At 44.3% G+C, this 16144-nt stretch overlaps 1 protein-coding gene across 1 annotated transcript in view; it reads right to left on the reverse strand.

The window, feature by feature from the left end:
- The window catches only part of LOC147029016 (uncharacterized), a 41974-nt gene that overhangs the window by 2819 nt on the left and 23011 nt on the right, over nucleotides 1–16144 (reverse strand). The window contains exons 4-5 of the mRNA XM_085876178.1: nucleotides 3187–3382; nucleotides 2020–2050 (exon numbers count right to left, since the gene is read on the reverse strand). Of these exons, the coding sequence (XP_085732304.1) occupies nucleotides 2020–2050; nucleotides 3187–3382 (227 nt within the window). The remainder of the gene's footprint in view (nucleotides 1–2019; nucleotides 2051–3186; nucleotides 3383–16144) is intronic.

The raw sequence follows: 16144 nt of genomic DNA on the forward strand, positions 1-16144 counted from the left end.
GCTTGCGGAACATGTGTGTGAAGTCTCCCTTCTTCCTGTCCAGCCATTTTAAGAAGATTTTTAAATGTTTATTCTTCAAAAAAAAAATCAGAGCGACCAAAACCATGTGACCCATGACATCATAGGTGGATAACTTTTGTTCCTCATGGATAGGCAATCATACCTGTAAATTTTGTCTCGATGTGTTCAACCGTTTTGGAGAATATGATTTTTGAAGGCTTTTATGTTAAAATAAAATAATACAGTTGCCAAACCACATGACCGATGATGTCATCAATTCCCCCCTCCCCCTCCACCCCATTCAATTTAGCCCCAGATGACCCTCAAAACCTTTTCTTACAATTGGATAAAGCATTTGATTTGATGATCATAAAACAGGTAATGATGATAAAATCACACTTATTTTGCATAGGGAGTACTACTGGACTGGACTGGACATGTGCCAAGTTTCATGTGCTATACTGGACATGTGCCAAGTTTCAATTTTTAGTTCCTTGTGGAGGATCTCCAAGTCAAAGTTGTTGTTTTTTACCAGGCAACCAAAATTTTGAATTTTTTTTGCAGCCTTACTTCAAATCAGCCTTGCAGGTTTACCCAGGGGTTGCCCTGGGTAAACTGAATACCAAAAAGGTGAGTGTCGAGCACCGTTTTTATTTTATATTGTTATCATGCCACGAGTGCGTCGGTTATCAATTATGACAACACACCAACACTGCTGAAGATATAATCGACTGACATCCACAACTTATGTCAATTGATCGTCTCTCTGGTTGGGACTATGACGGTTAGATAACGGTAGGGCCATTGGAACTCCAAACTCCATGTGTTGCATTCAGGACATTACAATTTATCGGGATGGCAGAATAACTTCAATGTATGTGTACTCATCTCTAAGCTATCTAGAATGGGTTAGAATCTCAGCCCAGCTATAAGCTGTCGTCCTGGTATTTGGGATGGAAAACAATGAATCAATGTATGTGCCATCCCTCGGATGGACATTAAACTGTGCTTCCCATCTGCCAGCATTCATTGGTGGACGTTAAAGACCCCACGGTGTCCTTCGCGAAAGTATGCGAGTTATTGTTAGCGCAAACTGCACCCTCAGTCAAGCATCTTGTATCAGAGGGACGACCCATCTAGGTTTCTAACCCGAACCGGGAAACTGCTTGGGCAAGACCTACGCTCTGTGTCCAGCGTGGTGCGCAATGAATCAGTCCTGTACTAACTCGATTGATCGCTCAAACGCGAGCAATTTAATGGTGGCAGCCATTAGAGGGGAAAGATGGCCTCATCTAAATACAACAAAAATAATTCAACCAAAACCATTGGAAAAAAACAAAGGATGCAAGTGCTATTGGTATGAAATGCCATTTTGTTACAGCCGTCCAGCAGTTTTTCATCATCGGCACAACACCCTCACAACAAGTACATAACACTGCAAGAAGTTGTACGACTAGAAGCGAGACCACAAAGGTACAAATGAGTCCTATTGTTCAGACGTTTCCATAATTGTATCAGATGGGAGTGGACTGGAATCCAGATCAGGAGAGCCAATGCGAAGAAAGCACCACGCTGGCCTATTTTCAGCTAAGAAAAATTTTATCCCAGCATGCAAGCCAACAGATGATAAAGACACCTCTTGACTCTCAATGAACTTGCTGGCAAGTTAAAATATAACAATTTACATCATTTTTAGATCGTTTTTGTGAGGCTTTATGATCATCATGTAATAGTTCGCTGATCTAATAATTAGCGAGGAAGGAAAATAAATAAATAACTGACCCCACCATTTTGGTCCAGCTGAGTTCGATGAAACGTGGTCATTTCTTTTCTTCATTGAAAACCACGTTTTATCAAAACAACTGATCCTGCGTAAATCATTTATTACTTCCCCTAAGTTTTGTAAAAGAACATAAATGGCTGGAGGGTGATAGCTTTACAGGACATATACTTTGTCATAAATAAGAGAGGATTGGAAGGGGGGTGGGGGAAACAAAAAACATTATTGTGGGGACATACCATAATGCAGAGGCGTTAAACCTTCATTATCCTTGGGGTGGGTGGGGGGCATAGGAAAGAAAATAAAGTAGTTAGTGAACATGACTGACACAACAACAACTACTACTACTACTACAACAACTACTACTAGTAGTTTAATGACAATTTTCCATTATTATGGGGTTGCTCGGCTGACAAATGTGATGAGCTGTAGAATTGGACATAGGGTCTAATAGCCATTTTCAACATCTTGAAGAGATCCAGACACCTCTTTGAAAGGTTGGCCTGATAAATAGATAGGGGGGGGGGGGGTTGGGGCACGAAAGGCCAATCTTTGTGGAGCGAAAGCATGTAATGGGATGTTCCTGCATTGAAAGACATGTTGCAACAACTTATATTGTCCAGATCTGCAGCCTGCACCTCAGACGTGGTGTACTGTTCTACACGTGGTGGAATAATCAACAAAATTGCATAGATTAATTAACCATGGTAGCAGAAAGGTCACTGATGTTAGTAAACAATGAGTCCGAAAACACTGCCCTGAAAAACATCAGCCACAAGAGGGAGACCTCATTACCAAATGCCACCAGAGTCAAACCTATCTTTCCACTTGCATATTAACACTTGCAAACCCATCTTTCCAAAAAAGAAATACATCTTATAACCTTTCAAGGGGCGGGGGGGATGAATACCATTCACAGAAAGCTTTGAAAGTAAGGCTGGGTGCCAGACAGTATCGATAGCTCAATAGATAGAGACAGATGGCTCAGATCTTGAGATTCAGTGCATCTATCCATTCTTGGGGTTAAAGAACCAACTCCTCCAAGGTGGAGTAGTTGTGGTGGGAACCAATTTGATGATTGGAGATGACAGAGTTGGAGAAGATAGAGTGCCTGAGGTCTGCAGAAATAATAAGGATTCTATTGCTTTGCTTATGATGGGGAAGAAGGCTGAATGATCAGTAGTATTCTCCAAGATGAAAGTGGAAGACCATATGAGAAAGACATGGAGAAAAGCGAGGAAAGGGCCAAATTACAGTTCTTGACAAATGCAGTGGTAATACTTTAAACTCGACAACATATCAGATTCTATCCTTTTCGAAAATTCAGGATGTATGACACAGGATCATTTATTTACTCTCGAATTAGATAGGCTACTCCATGGAATGTCCACCAAATGTTAACTCACCTGACAATTTGGTAGTGCCCCGTTCTGCAGCAACATAACAGCCGTTGAAGTTTGCCCTCGATCACAGGCCCAATGCAGAAGGGTTCGGCCTTCACTATCAGCTAACTCAGGAGAAACAGAGCCAGTCATTAGTTCACTTTGCAACCACTGAATATCTCCAGCTTGGCACCGGTCAAATGGAGTCTTATCTTCCTCACTAAAGAGAAACAGGGAGAGAAGAAGTGAGAAACACAAATGGCTGCTTCAATGAAAACTACCTTCATTGAATATAGAGGGGCATGTATGACAATGAGGATAAAGTGTTACGAATCTGGCAGCCATGAGCACTCAACATTCAGGTCCCCGTAGCTCAGTTATTTCGTTAAGTAAATGTGGATAGAGAGCTCCCTTTCCCCAATGTCTAATTGGAATTAAGTGTACGTGCGCTACGAAGTTATTTTATAGCTGGTATTTTTACCCCAACAACAACCCTCTGCTCGCGGCATTGTCCGCGCTCTTCGCGCGCTCGCCGGCATGCGTGCGTGGGCAGAATTCCATGCCCCAGACGGTGTGGATTTCGCACCAAATATGGTCACGAAGCGTTTCGCTCTGGCTCTGTGCCAAATAAGAAAGGGTATGCGTCATTTTCCGCCCAATGGGCGACGCGCGGACCAAAGCCGGGGCGGTCCTTCTCAAGAAGGCGAGGCCACGACACGCCGTCCACCCAATGGGAGCAGGTTCTGCTGCTTATCACTGATAAGTGATAAGATATCACTGACGGGGGAGCGGCCATGCCCCGAAAAACGATGGGAAAGGCATTGATTGCGTCCGGTCTGCTCGAGCGCTCTTCTGTCTGGGTCTGCGGCTGACTGCATCCTGCGCATCCGAGGGTCTCGTCTGGCGCATTACAACAAGCGGTCGACCATCTCATCACAGGAGATCACCTCGTCTCGCCTCCTCTGGGTTCGGCTGCCCTGGTCCATTCTTTGCGCCTGGTGCGCCGGGAAGGTGCGTTCGTCCAGCCACGCGAACGCGGCCAGGTAGGCAGCCATGTTCTCTTCCCTCAGCTCGTCTTCCCTCCCGAGCTGAAGGGGCAATAAAGATCTCGAGGTCCATCTCTTTCTGGGGTATTTGTGTGTGCGTGTGTGTGTCCGTGGGCCCTGTCTCGAAGTTTAATTGTTGTTTCAGGTTTAAGTTAAATTGTTTGAGGAATTGCTTGTACATTTGATTCCCTTCTTTTTTCGGATAACTCTGCCCTGAGTGCTCCCCTCGTCCCCTGATTATTGTAAATAAATTGTCCTCTTGTTGAATGTACCAGCTCGTTCTTCGTCATTTCTGCCATTGGTTTGCCACGGTGCGTATTGGGGATTAGGAAGGCCGTTGTTGCCGTAATTGTTCATTTGGACCGACAGGCCTCGGTAACCATCCGCTCGGGTTACAAACGGTTCGAGCACGGTCACGGCTCGTTCCGCTCGAGGCCCGCCGAGGGTGTGAATTCCCCGGTAGCTTTGCCGCGTGGGTACTTAGGTATATTGAAGTTTGGCAATTAACCCTACTCCACACGGTCAAATTATTGCTGATTCATGATCCTGTAAGGGACCCGTGCCTTTCGGACTTATCCGAGGGTCACAACCTAAATTCCGGGTGTTTGGTGGAACCGACTCGACTGCTCCCCCAAGTGGTCATGCTCGCCACTGAGACCCGGCCCCACAACAAAAGAACAATAAAGGTGATAACATATGGGAAAGTAAAGTTCTTGGGCAAACCACATTTCAATGTTGACCTCCAAAGCCTGCTTCCGACTGATCATCCTCCATCGTACAAAATCCTTCCTCAGCAAACCTGCACTCCTATCCACATACAAGGCTTTCATCCGTGGCTTGTTGGAGTACTGCTCTCCCATTTGGGCTGGCTCCCCTGCCTCACATCTTTCTCAGCTTGATGCTGTGGATACCTTGGCCTTCAAGATAATTGCGACCTTCCACGCTGAAGCAGACTCCATCGGCGTATCACTTCACCATTGCAGACAGGTCGGGAGTCTCTGTCTTCTATCACCTTCTTTCTGGCTTTGCACCCTCTGCTCTTTCCATGCTTTGTCTCCCCAGGTTTTTGCAGGGCTCACATGGTCCACCATCAACCCTCTTCTGGTAAAACGACCTAAACCCAGGATCACTGCTCACCTTCACCAATTTGTTCCTCTTTTTCTCCACCAGTGAAATCAACTTCCATATCCTCGTCAATCTCAATCTTCCCTCCAGGTCTTCGAAACAGCCGTTCACCACCATCTCAGATGATCCCCACTCCAAAACCATGATCTTTTCTACCATCGTTAACCACCCCCCACCCCCCTCCAACCCCAATCCCTTCTCTTCTCTTCTCTTCTCTTTACAAATTTCCAGTTTTCCCTCATGAGAGTTCCCTTCTGTATCCATCTTGTCCAACCTCATGCATCTTATCCTGTTACCCCCACCCCAATTCCTCCGCACACCCCATTGTTTGTTTGCCTCACCCTGCCTTTGGCTGTTGGTGTCCCCTCCCTCTCTACTGTTCATTTTGTCCCGTTGTGACCTGATCTGTTCAGTTCGTTCTCTCTCGTTCTCTCTCTCTCTCTCTCGCTCTCTCTCGCTCTCTCTCGCTCTCTCTCGCTCTCTCTCGCTCTCTCTCTCTCTCTCTCGCTCTCTCTCGCTCTCTCTCGCTCTCTCTCGCTCTCTCTCGATCTCTCTCGTTCTCTCTCGTTCTCTCTCTCTCTCTCTCGTTCTCGTTCTCTCTCTCTCTCTCGTTCTCGTTCTCTCTCTCTCTCTCTCTCTCGTTCTCTCTATCTCTCGTTCTCTCTATCTCTCGTTCTCTCTCTCTCTCGTTCTCTCTCTCCCTCTCTCTCTCTCTCTCTCTCTCTCTCTCTCTCTCTCGTTATCTCTCTCTCTCTCTCTCGTTCTCTCTCTCTCTCTCTCTCTCTCTCTCTCTCTCTCTCTCTCTCTCTCTCTCGTTCTCTCTCTCTCTCGTTATCTCTCTCTCTCTCTCTCTCTCTCTCTCTCTCTCTCTCTCTCTCTCTCTCTCTCTCTCTCTCTCTCTCTCTCTCTCTCTCTCTCTCTCTCTCTCTCTCTCTCTCTCTCTCTCTCTCTCTCTCTCTCTCTCTCTCTCTCTCTCTCTCGTGCAGCCTGTGGCTGCTGGTTGCATCATTGGTTGGGACACGGGTATGCCGCTGACGCAGTGTCCCCCTTACCAGTGCACTGGTGCTCATTTTGCCGACCTCGGAAGGATGACAGGCCGAGTCACCCTCCTGGTGTATTTTAATTCAAGCGGCCAACGGGGCTTGAACTCAGGACTCTAGGATCCCAAGCCGCCACCCCAACCACTAAGCCAACACCAGGCTTGTTCAGTGTACTAATATGAGCTCTTCCACGAGCTTCATGTATGTGTACTATTAAAAAAAACGCAAAGAAGATGATCCCACCAAGTTCAGGGTTTAAGCTGTCATTCACCAAATCGCCAAATACCTCGCATGAATAAAAGTTAAATTGGGTGAAAAGTTTTGTTGCAAGTTTACCCAAAAGTGAATTCAGACCCAGCTTATTCAATCTCCAGGCCAAAATAAATATGCATACCCTGAACGTTCAACCCCTTTGCGGTTATTTTCTCACCACCGACAGAGAATTTTCATCCATTCAGCTAAGTTCGCTGCAAAAAAAATTTTCTTCGGAAGAAAACGTTTTCCTAAAATAAGAAAAGTTTTCATGCAACAAGACCATGAGAAAACCAAGAAAACTCCATTCTTGCAACCATGAGAAAATTTTTCTTGCACTAGAATTTTTCTTTTTTAATCATGATTTTCATGTTTCAAGATGACTCTTGTGTTAAGAAAATGTTTTCTGATCAAGAAAATTGTTTCTGGAAGTGTTGGTTTTTATTGGCAATTTGGAAATAGAGAGATGGTTCCTCGAGCCTGCCAAAGCATTAAGCCCAACTGATAAAGATTTATGGAATGGAGTTAAACATTTAAAAACATGTGGAAACCTTTGTTTGAACTGAAATATTAAATTAAAGTATCAGCAGGTCACCGATAAGAAGCTTGGCTGGAAAAATACGAGGCTTCGTGTTGAGCACATCACTGTAGATAGTGTTCTGAGACCAACCAGAACAATATGTTGAGGGAAGTTATTTCAAAAACTGTTTCTGTTCGAGAATGGTTATTTGAGGTTTATATTTTCTTCAGCATATTCTGGTTCATTTAATACAATTTCCATTTGCCTTTTTTTTAATTTGAAAACATACAATTACCCTCGTCTGGTATTGTATTTGGGTCCGTTTGTTTGTCTGTCTGTACTTAATGTGCGAACATAGGTCAGTATTACAAGTATGTATTTTTTTTTTCAACCAAGTACCTCCATATAGTATGTACAATTAGAATAGGAGTATGTCTGTAAAATACATATGATTGGAACGTGAATCTACACAATAAAGCCTTTATGTCTGCTGTATGAACATAAACGAACAGGTAGTGGACAAAAAACAAAATAAACCAATGTCACCCGCAGGGTGACCCGTATCTTGCCAAAAGGTGACCACGTGTGACTTCTTTAAGGTCACACTGAGGTGAACAGAGCTGCTATCCACCAGGAGCGACTCCTTGAGGAATATCTGCCTACGAGAGATTCCGATGAGAATCGTTCTACAGAGTAACCATGAAAAATATGCGTTTGCCTCATAACGTCACCAAATGACGTCACAATGTCTCAATCTTGACATATCTAGAAAGCACTCATCGAGGTGTTCAATTTGAGGTACTACACGATATGGTTCCTAAAACTTGAAAATTTGACCATGGGGTCAAATATGTTTGACCTCAGGCGCTAACCATGAAGGTCAAGGCCAATCGCCACCAAAAATTAATCAACTGAGCGCCAGACCATGAACCATATTCCCATGAAGTTTGAAGACGATCCGATCAAAATTACTCAAAAAATAAGGGTTTCGTCGGCTCCGTGATTTGCGACAAAGTGACCTTGACCTTCAAAATTTAATGCACTGAAAGGGACCTCTATAGGCCTCTGATATGCTAAGTTACGAAAATTTCCAATGATAACTGTGCTCTGCAGAATTTTTTATACGTGATTACAGACAAACAAACAAAAAAAAAACAAAAAAAAAAAACATACAAGCTGACCAACATATCTTGCAAAAACTTCGTTTTGGCAAGATAAAAATGGAAACACCAAAGTAAAGTCACTTAATAGGGCGTTGGGCCACCACTTGCGGCCAGCACAACATGCATGCGCCATGACAATGTCCACCATCATCTAGAATTCTGCAGGAGGGATGCAGCACCATTCTTCTATGAGGAAGTCAATCAACTCACACCTGTTTGATGGAGGTGGAAAATGCTGTCTCAGGTGTTGTTCCAGAATATCCCATAAATGCTCGATTGGGTTCAGATCTGGTGACTGAGAGGGCTATGACATATGGATAACCTCAGTATCATGCTTATCAAACCATTGGGTGACCACATGTGCTCTGTGGATGGGGGCATTGTCATCCTGGAAGACAGCCCTCCTGGCAGGAAAGAAATGCTGCAACATGGGGTGATGATGATCACTTGGTACCATTAAGTAGCAATTGGCATTGACCTTGCCTTCTAAGGGAATGACTGCACCAAGATCATGCCAGGAAAATGCACACCACAACATTACAGAACCACCAGAACCCTTCACCATTGGAACCAAGCACTCAGGGTTGTAGAGTTCTTTTGGTTAATGCCACACATGCACTCGTCCGTTTGTTGAAAACATGGTGAAGGACGATTCATCTGACCATATCACATTTCTCTACTGCTTGGTGGTCCATTGCCTGTGCCCTCTGCACCACTGGACTTTCAAACGTGCATTGCCAGGTGTGATAAGCGATTTGTGCACTGCAATCCGAGGAGGGTTTTTCCGATCTGTGGGAGTTCTCGGTGGACCATTTTTAATGAAACTGGCTGCTCATGCCTCAGGTTGAAATTTACAGACAATTGATCTGCAGTTGCTTGTCTGCTTTGCCATTCACTTAAAATTAATCCATGGATATCATGATCCTGGGGTATGCGCTCCCCCCCACCCCCAGTGTTGCCCTTTGCCAATGTCTTTCCCTCGGAGTATTTTGCTGACATCACCTGAGACAGCATTGCTCGTGAAACATCAGCAAGTTGAGCTGTCTTTGTCAATGAAGATCCTGTGACAAAAATCCTGCCAAATGCACACCAACATTCACCCATCTTTCAGAATCACTGAGGTCTCCTCTGACAGCCATGCCAGCCATAATTATAGCCAACCAGGCCTATGCAGCATTTTTATGTATGACGATAAGCATGTTGGGATATTATTTGCTTAAATAACATATGGGCCACACCTGTGTGGAAGCCGTTGCTTTCAATGTACTTGGTGTCTCTGATTTACCCAGGTGCTTCCATTTTTACCTCACCTGGACTTTAGTCCGGAGAGCTGATGCGAGCAGTATTCATAGGTGAGTCAGTCAGTGAGTGTGTAAACACTTCAATCATTATCACTTGAACCAAACACATGACTTTGATGAAACTTGGCCACAAGCTTCATATCTGATGCCTACTGAAGGTGTATTGAATGCATCAAAAGGAAGGTGCGTCTTCACTCATTAAGATAGTCTATGGGGGGGGTGGGTGATCCCCCAAAATAGGTATTTGCTCTTTTCTCCAAAACTACACACACAATTTCGATGAAACTTGACCACAACCTTCATCACCTGAGATGCATCAAAGTTTGTTCAAGGCATAAAAAGCAAAACAAGTTGCGGTTGAAAGTATACTGTCCCCACGCCAAATAAATAAATAACTATAAGGGCACTCCGTAGAGCGCATACCTCTGCCACGTAATGCCTGATACACGAGAATATATCGGGCCCAATACATTTTGAAATATCATGCTATACAATACTCTCGTGTTTTTGGCCCTATCTCTCAATGGTGAAGAACCACTTAAAAATTAAATAATTTTCGTATCCAGATCCGTATTCGGATCTTCAACAAAATTGAACCAATTTGTCCTTGCGACACACCCAACCTGTCCACAACTTTTTGAGATATCGTGCTATAGGTAGTTTTTGGCCCAATCTCTCAATGTAATGGTGAAGAATCACTTTAAAATTCTAGTAGTCAGATCTGGATCCGGATCGTCATCAAAATCTAATCAGTTTGTCCTTGTCGCACACCGAACCTGTCCACAAAATTTCATCCGGATCCGTTCAAAACTTTTTCAGATATCCTGTACACAAAGAGACAAACAAACACAGAAAGGGGTGAAAACATAACCTCCTTCACCTTTGGCGGCAAAGGTAATAATAATTGTAAAATAATTAATTTCTCAATCAATTGCCGAATAGCATACCGAAACCACCACTGTTTCATCTGAATCTGTAACTTTTTGGAAATTAAGTAATTAATCAAAAAATAAATAATTAATCGATTAATTGATAAATCAATAAATCACAAATACCCTTTGCAGCCAAATCACTTGGTCACGATCGTGTACAAATATCAGGTTCCTTGCTCAAAACGTGCCCGAGATATTGGCCAGATGAGAAAAAAAATAAATAAGGAGTTAATAAATCGATAATAATTAAGTAATTAATCAATTAATTGATTAATCCAAATAAAAAATTAATTGATTAATTAAAAATAATTTTTGCCAAAGCACATCTTCACTTTTGTCCCCAAATTTCAGCTTCCTTGCTCAAAGGATGGCTGAGATATCACTCGAACAAACAAACAAAAAGCAAGAAAACGGAGTAAAAATTGGGTACTCCCTTCCTTCAGCACCTGGCGATGGCATCATGCATCGCCCGGATATGGAATTGGGAAGGAGCGGTGTACAAAAAAAATCAGCAGGGGTTTAATGGGGTCTGTGAAGGGTTTGAGTGACTGTTGCTCCTGATCCATGTGAGCTTCAGACTATGCAGTCTTATGTTTTTTGTCCGCTACTTGCACATCGTCAATGCATCGTCGACACACCGCACAAACACACAAGAGTCTTGGCAAAGGGTCTGCAATGTATGGTTGCTGTTTCTACTTCTCTTTGCATTCAAAAGGTACCTTTGTTAACAAAACAGCAGTCTTTGTTGAGTCTTTCTATCATATGATTAGCTGCCAAGGGCTGTGAGAGAACTGTAACTCATGCCAATTGGCCGATGGCCCTCGAAAACTGGCCATCGAATGGTTGTTACAACAGCCATCAACAAGATCTGTATGACCAACAGATATAATCCAACACCACCAAACTACATCATTAATATTACTGGGTGCAGGTATAAACGCAGGCTCATTTGAAACAACATTATGGTTTTGCTGTATTTCACTTCGCAGAACACGGTTGTAACATTTATGGCTCAATCATCAAATAATAAAATTGCTGCATTTACAGTGATGCTGAAAACTACAAGTATATGACCACACACACACACACACCACACACACACACACACACACACACACACACACACACACACACACACACACACACACACACACACACACACACACCACACACACACACACACACACACACACACACACACACACACACACACACACACACACACACACACACACACACACACACACACACACAACAATTTTTAAATTGTTAAATGAACTATGGATTCACAGTTGAGACGTTTCTGATTAGTGTGTAAGCAAACGCATGGCTATCAAGAAAAGAAACCCAATCAGGAAATTGGACATGCAACATGTGATGTTTCAATCAGTCACCTGAAAACTCATTTTCAAGATCGGTCTGCACGTGACCCATGTTAACACACGGTCACCCATACAGTCCAAATTAACTTAGGAATGGCTCGGTGTCGTTCACGCCCTCAAGACAGTTCAAGGGTGGAGGACAGAAGCTGTCGTTACTTCCCAGTACAATGTTCATTGCAGTGTCATTTCTATGCAACTGAAAAGGTACGGTCAGACTAGACAGTTCAGAGTGACCTCAATCACGTCACCCAAGGATTATGATGCCTCACGAGGATTGTCATCTTGTCACTCTTGCCAGAAGGAAGCTTACAACAGCATGATAAGCCTGGTGTTGGCTCAGTGGTTCAGGTGGCTGGCTTGGGATCTGAGGGTCCTGAATTTGAGCCCCGTTGGCTGCTGCATTAAAACCACGTGGGGGTTGACTCAGCCTGTCATCCTTCCAAGGTCGGCGAAATGAGTATCAGTGTACTGGTATAGAGGTACAGCATCAGCGGCATTGTCGCGCCCCAATAAAATGATAGTTATGCGGCAGCCAGACTGCCATACGCAAGAAGAACAACAACATGATATCTCCAGATTGATCTGCAATGAGCAATCAACCAGCAAATTTCGACCCAGACCGAAAGTTTGGAATAGGCTTCCAGACAGTGGTTTGAAGTCCAGCATACCACTGCTCCAGATCCTTCAAAAACAGTGCCATCGACCACAGCAAATGCAATCCAAATCTATTCGGACCATACTCGTTGCAGAGCATTGGTGCTGCCAAAGCACTCTCCTTGGCTCTTGGGCACAATCCTAGATGGGTCGCCACTCTGACGCAGGATACTCAAATGGCTGCATCATCCCAGAAAGCTGGTACTCATTTTGCCGACCTCAGAAGGATGACAAGATATGCAATGGGCATCATCATAATCATCTGAACAAGAGTGTGAACCGTTGGGACCATGTTCTTTCAACCTACGAGTCAAGATTTTGCCTGAATTTCAATGAGGGGCAGATAAGAGTCTGAAGACAAGGAGAGGAGCGATTTTCCAAGTCAGCTGCCCTCATCATGAAATTAGGTGGCATAATGAGGGCAGCCTGATGGTAGGCCGAAGAACTGATCATGTCATCACTCAGAGGGGTGTTATGATTGGTGTCAGATACAAGGAAGAGATTATTATATCTACACCATATAATCATCAATCTCCCACCTAAATCAGGACAAACAAGCTCCCACCTTAATCTTTATGGATTACAACACCTCTTCACATTTGACCTTTTGACCCCACCATTTCGGTATTTGCACTTTTGACCCCACACCAGGTGGCGGGGCAAAAGAAAACTGCTCTTGCACCTTCGTGCCATGTGGTGATCATGTCCACCAAGTTTGGTGAATTTCTGCCCAACCGTTTAGGAGAGCATGACGGACGGACAGACGGAGCTGATTACAATGTCCCAAGTTCTTTTTTCAAAAAGCATGGAATAATCACATGAACTGGCCTGCATGATGTCCGAACTGATCATGCATGCTTGAGACATTCTAGGGAGGTGTGTCTGTGGTCACAAAGTCTGTTCAGAGGCTCTTGAACAAATGGAAGAAGTCCAAGTTGAATAATAGAACATTCCACAATGGAAGCTGGATCGTGTTTGGGTAGTGGGCCTGGGATCCTAAAGTCCCGAGTTCAAATCTTGCTTGGCCGTTGAATTAATACCAGGTGGATGCATATTATAAGGTGGTAAATAATGACGTCATGGTGCACACGTGAAGTGGATGACATGCTGAATCGGTGCCGTGCCCATGATTGACGGATTGATGTTATCAACTGGCTGCGAGTCCATACATTTTAAATCACTTCTCTAATCGATTGGTGCATCAAACAGCACAGCTTCTTGTCATTTTAAAATGGATGATGAGCTACTGTGTGCGGTAATCTCCATGCTGATGAAGCAGTGATTACATGGAAGGAAGGAAGGAAGGAAGGAAGGAAGGAAGGAAGTGTGCTCATTTGACAAGTTATTGACGAATATTAAATGAAACGTTTCATACTTGTCTGATCATGTAAAAAGCAAGTTTTATTCAAAATATGATACAGTTAAGGGAGTTCCCGGTTACAAAGGGATCAGTTTAGTTCTGAACAATTATTCATAGTTCATACATTAAGTAAATTGATCAGACATTGATTCAGTGTTATATATGGTGTTATCAGTGCACAAGTGGGGGATTACTCACTCAATGATTTCACAAGCTTAGCAGATCAACCAAATTAAGGATAATGCTACGTTTAAGAGTTTTAATATTTCAAGTTGACAAAGCTCAGATTTTTTTTTTGAGAAAGTTGAGTTTCTCTGTCTTACCAGATGAAAGACAATTTATTTTGCTCTCATATGCTGCAGAAGCCCGCCAAGACGGGCCGCATATATAAAAACAAATTGGAGGTCCGTTCGGAGGGAAGAAATGAAAGCGAGAGGGCAAGCGAACCAAAAAGAAAGCAAGAGTTGAAGCGCGCGAGAGAAGAAGCGAGCCAGAGAGGAAGCATGCAAACGAGGAAGCGTGCAAGCCCGCAAGTGAGCAAGCGAGCGTGTGGTGCGCGTGTGGGTGTCTGACCAGCGCCAACGAGACAATTCGTCCTTCCCAGTGCTTGAGCAAGCGAGCGCATGGTGCGAGTGTGGGTGTGAGCAGTGCCGACAACGAGTGAGGCACGGGTCGGTCACCAACGAGTGAGGCGCGGGTCAGTCACCGACAGATCGTGTGGGTCACTGGACGTCACCAGTTTTGTGAAGTGTGAGGAGCTGCCCGTGTCACAGCACCAGGGTCTAAACCCACGACAGATGATCTCGGTGCTCTTCCAGACGTCAACAGGCATTCAAGGCTATTCACGAGAGGGTGCATGGCAAGGTTGGGTGCTGGCGACGGACGTGACACGCACGCACACATTTCAGGACGTTTTCACTTCATGGACAACGACTCTCTGGAGAGCGAGACGACTCTTCCCCCCCTCCGAATGATCTGCTGGGTACCCTTGTCTGTGTTTAGTTGTAAGTAAGTAAACCCCCGATAAGCATCTGCTCTCTGTCTCTTTCCTGTCATTTTGATTGATTTTACCTGAGTAATTATTCATTTCAATTCCTTTGAAATTTATTCATTTATTTACTTCAGAAAATAAAAGTTCTTTTATTCATTTATTTTATTATTAATAAATCATTTGTCGACTTCCAACCTGTCCGTGTTTGTTCTTTCCTTCCATTGGTCTACCATTGTCCGAACATCGATAGACTGGGAGGTAATTACCACAGATATGACCAAAAATAGTCGGCACGCACCAGCGGTTAAAAGGTTCGGCTGCCCTTTAAAAATCCAATCGATACAACGTTGGTGCTTTGCTGAGGGCGCGCTCCCCACTCAGATAACCACGTGACCTCCAGTTAAACGGCAAAATTAGACGGTGGACACTGAAACTCGTGGTTAACTGGATCGTGTTCGTGGTTCAAAACAACCCACCGTACCACAACGTTAATTGTGAGCGGTGGACCGGGGTCCGGCTCTTCAGAGGACAACCAGGGATTAATCCCCCCTGAGTGACAAGCTCGTGTCTTGGTATCCGTGGCCGCAACAACTGGTGTCCAGGAGTGGGAGATTTTTCGAACCCCCTTGATCAATAAATTGGTGTCGGGTCGTCGACCTGTGGTGCGCTTCACGCACCTCGAAATTCAGAGCGATTTGACAAAATTTTAGCTAAATTTATTGGGACGGACAATGGCGGACCAACACGGGCAGGTCCCGGTGGGCCATGTAGATGATGTAAATATGGATACGGAATTGACCCAGGATCTGCATGAAGTCACAATGGAGGGTGAAGAGGAGGCAATGGGAGAGATGGAAAATAACCGCCAACCTTGGCCTCAGGAAAATGCAGTGACGATGGCGCATAACGCCAGGTTATCGCCACCAGTGCAGCCCAAGAATGGCATGATGTGGTGCCTGAGGCAAATAATGGCAGAAGTAATTATGATGGGTGAAGAAAACAACAGCAGAATGGAAGCGATGAGCAGAAAAATGGACGAAAAACGGCAGAAAAATGGACGAAAACAAAAGAAAAATGGACGTGATGGGCGATGAAATAAAAAGGGAGATGGAGTGAAGCGATGGGCAGAGAAATGGCGGCGGTACGATAGGAGGTAAGGGAGTGTAGGATCGGTGTCCAGGAAGAGATGAGGGAGAGTGAGGCCAGACTGATGGGA

This window comes from Eptatretus burgeri, chromosome 4 (assembly GCF_056783735.1).
Source record: "Eptatretus burgeri isolate ZD-2024b chromosome 4, Ebu_testis_v1, whole genome shotgun sequence".
Taxonomy (NCBI): Eukaryota; Metazoa; Chordata; class Myxini; order Myxiniformes; family Myxinidae; genus Eptatretus; species Eptatretus burgeri.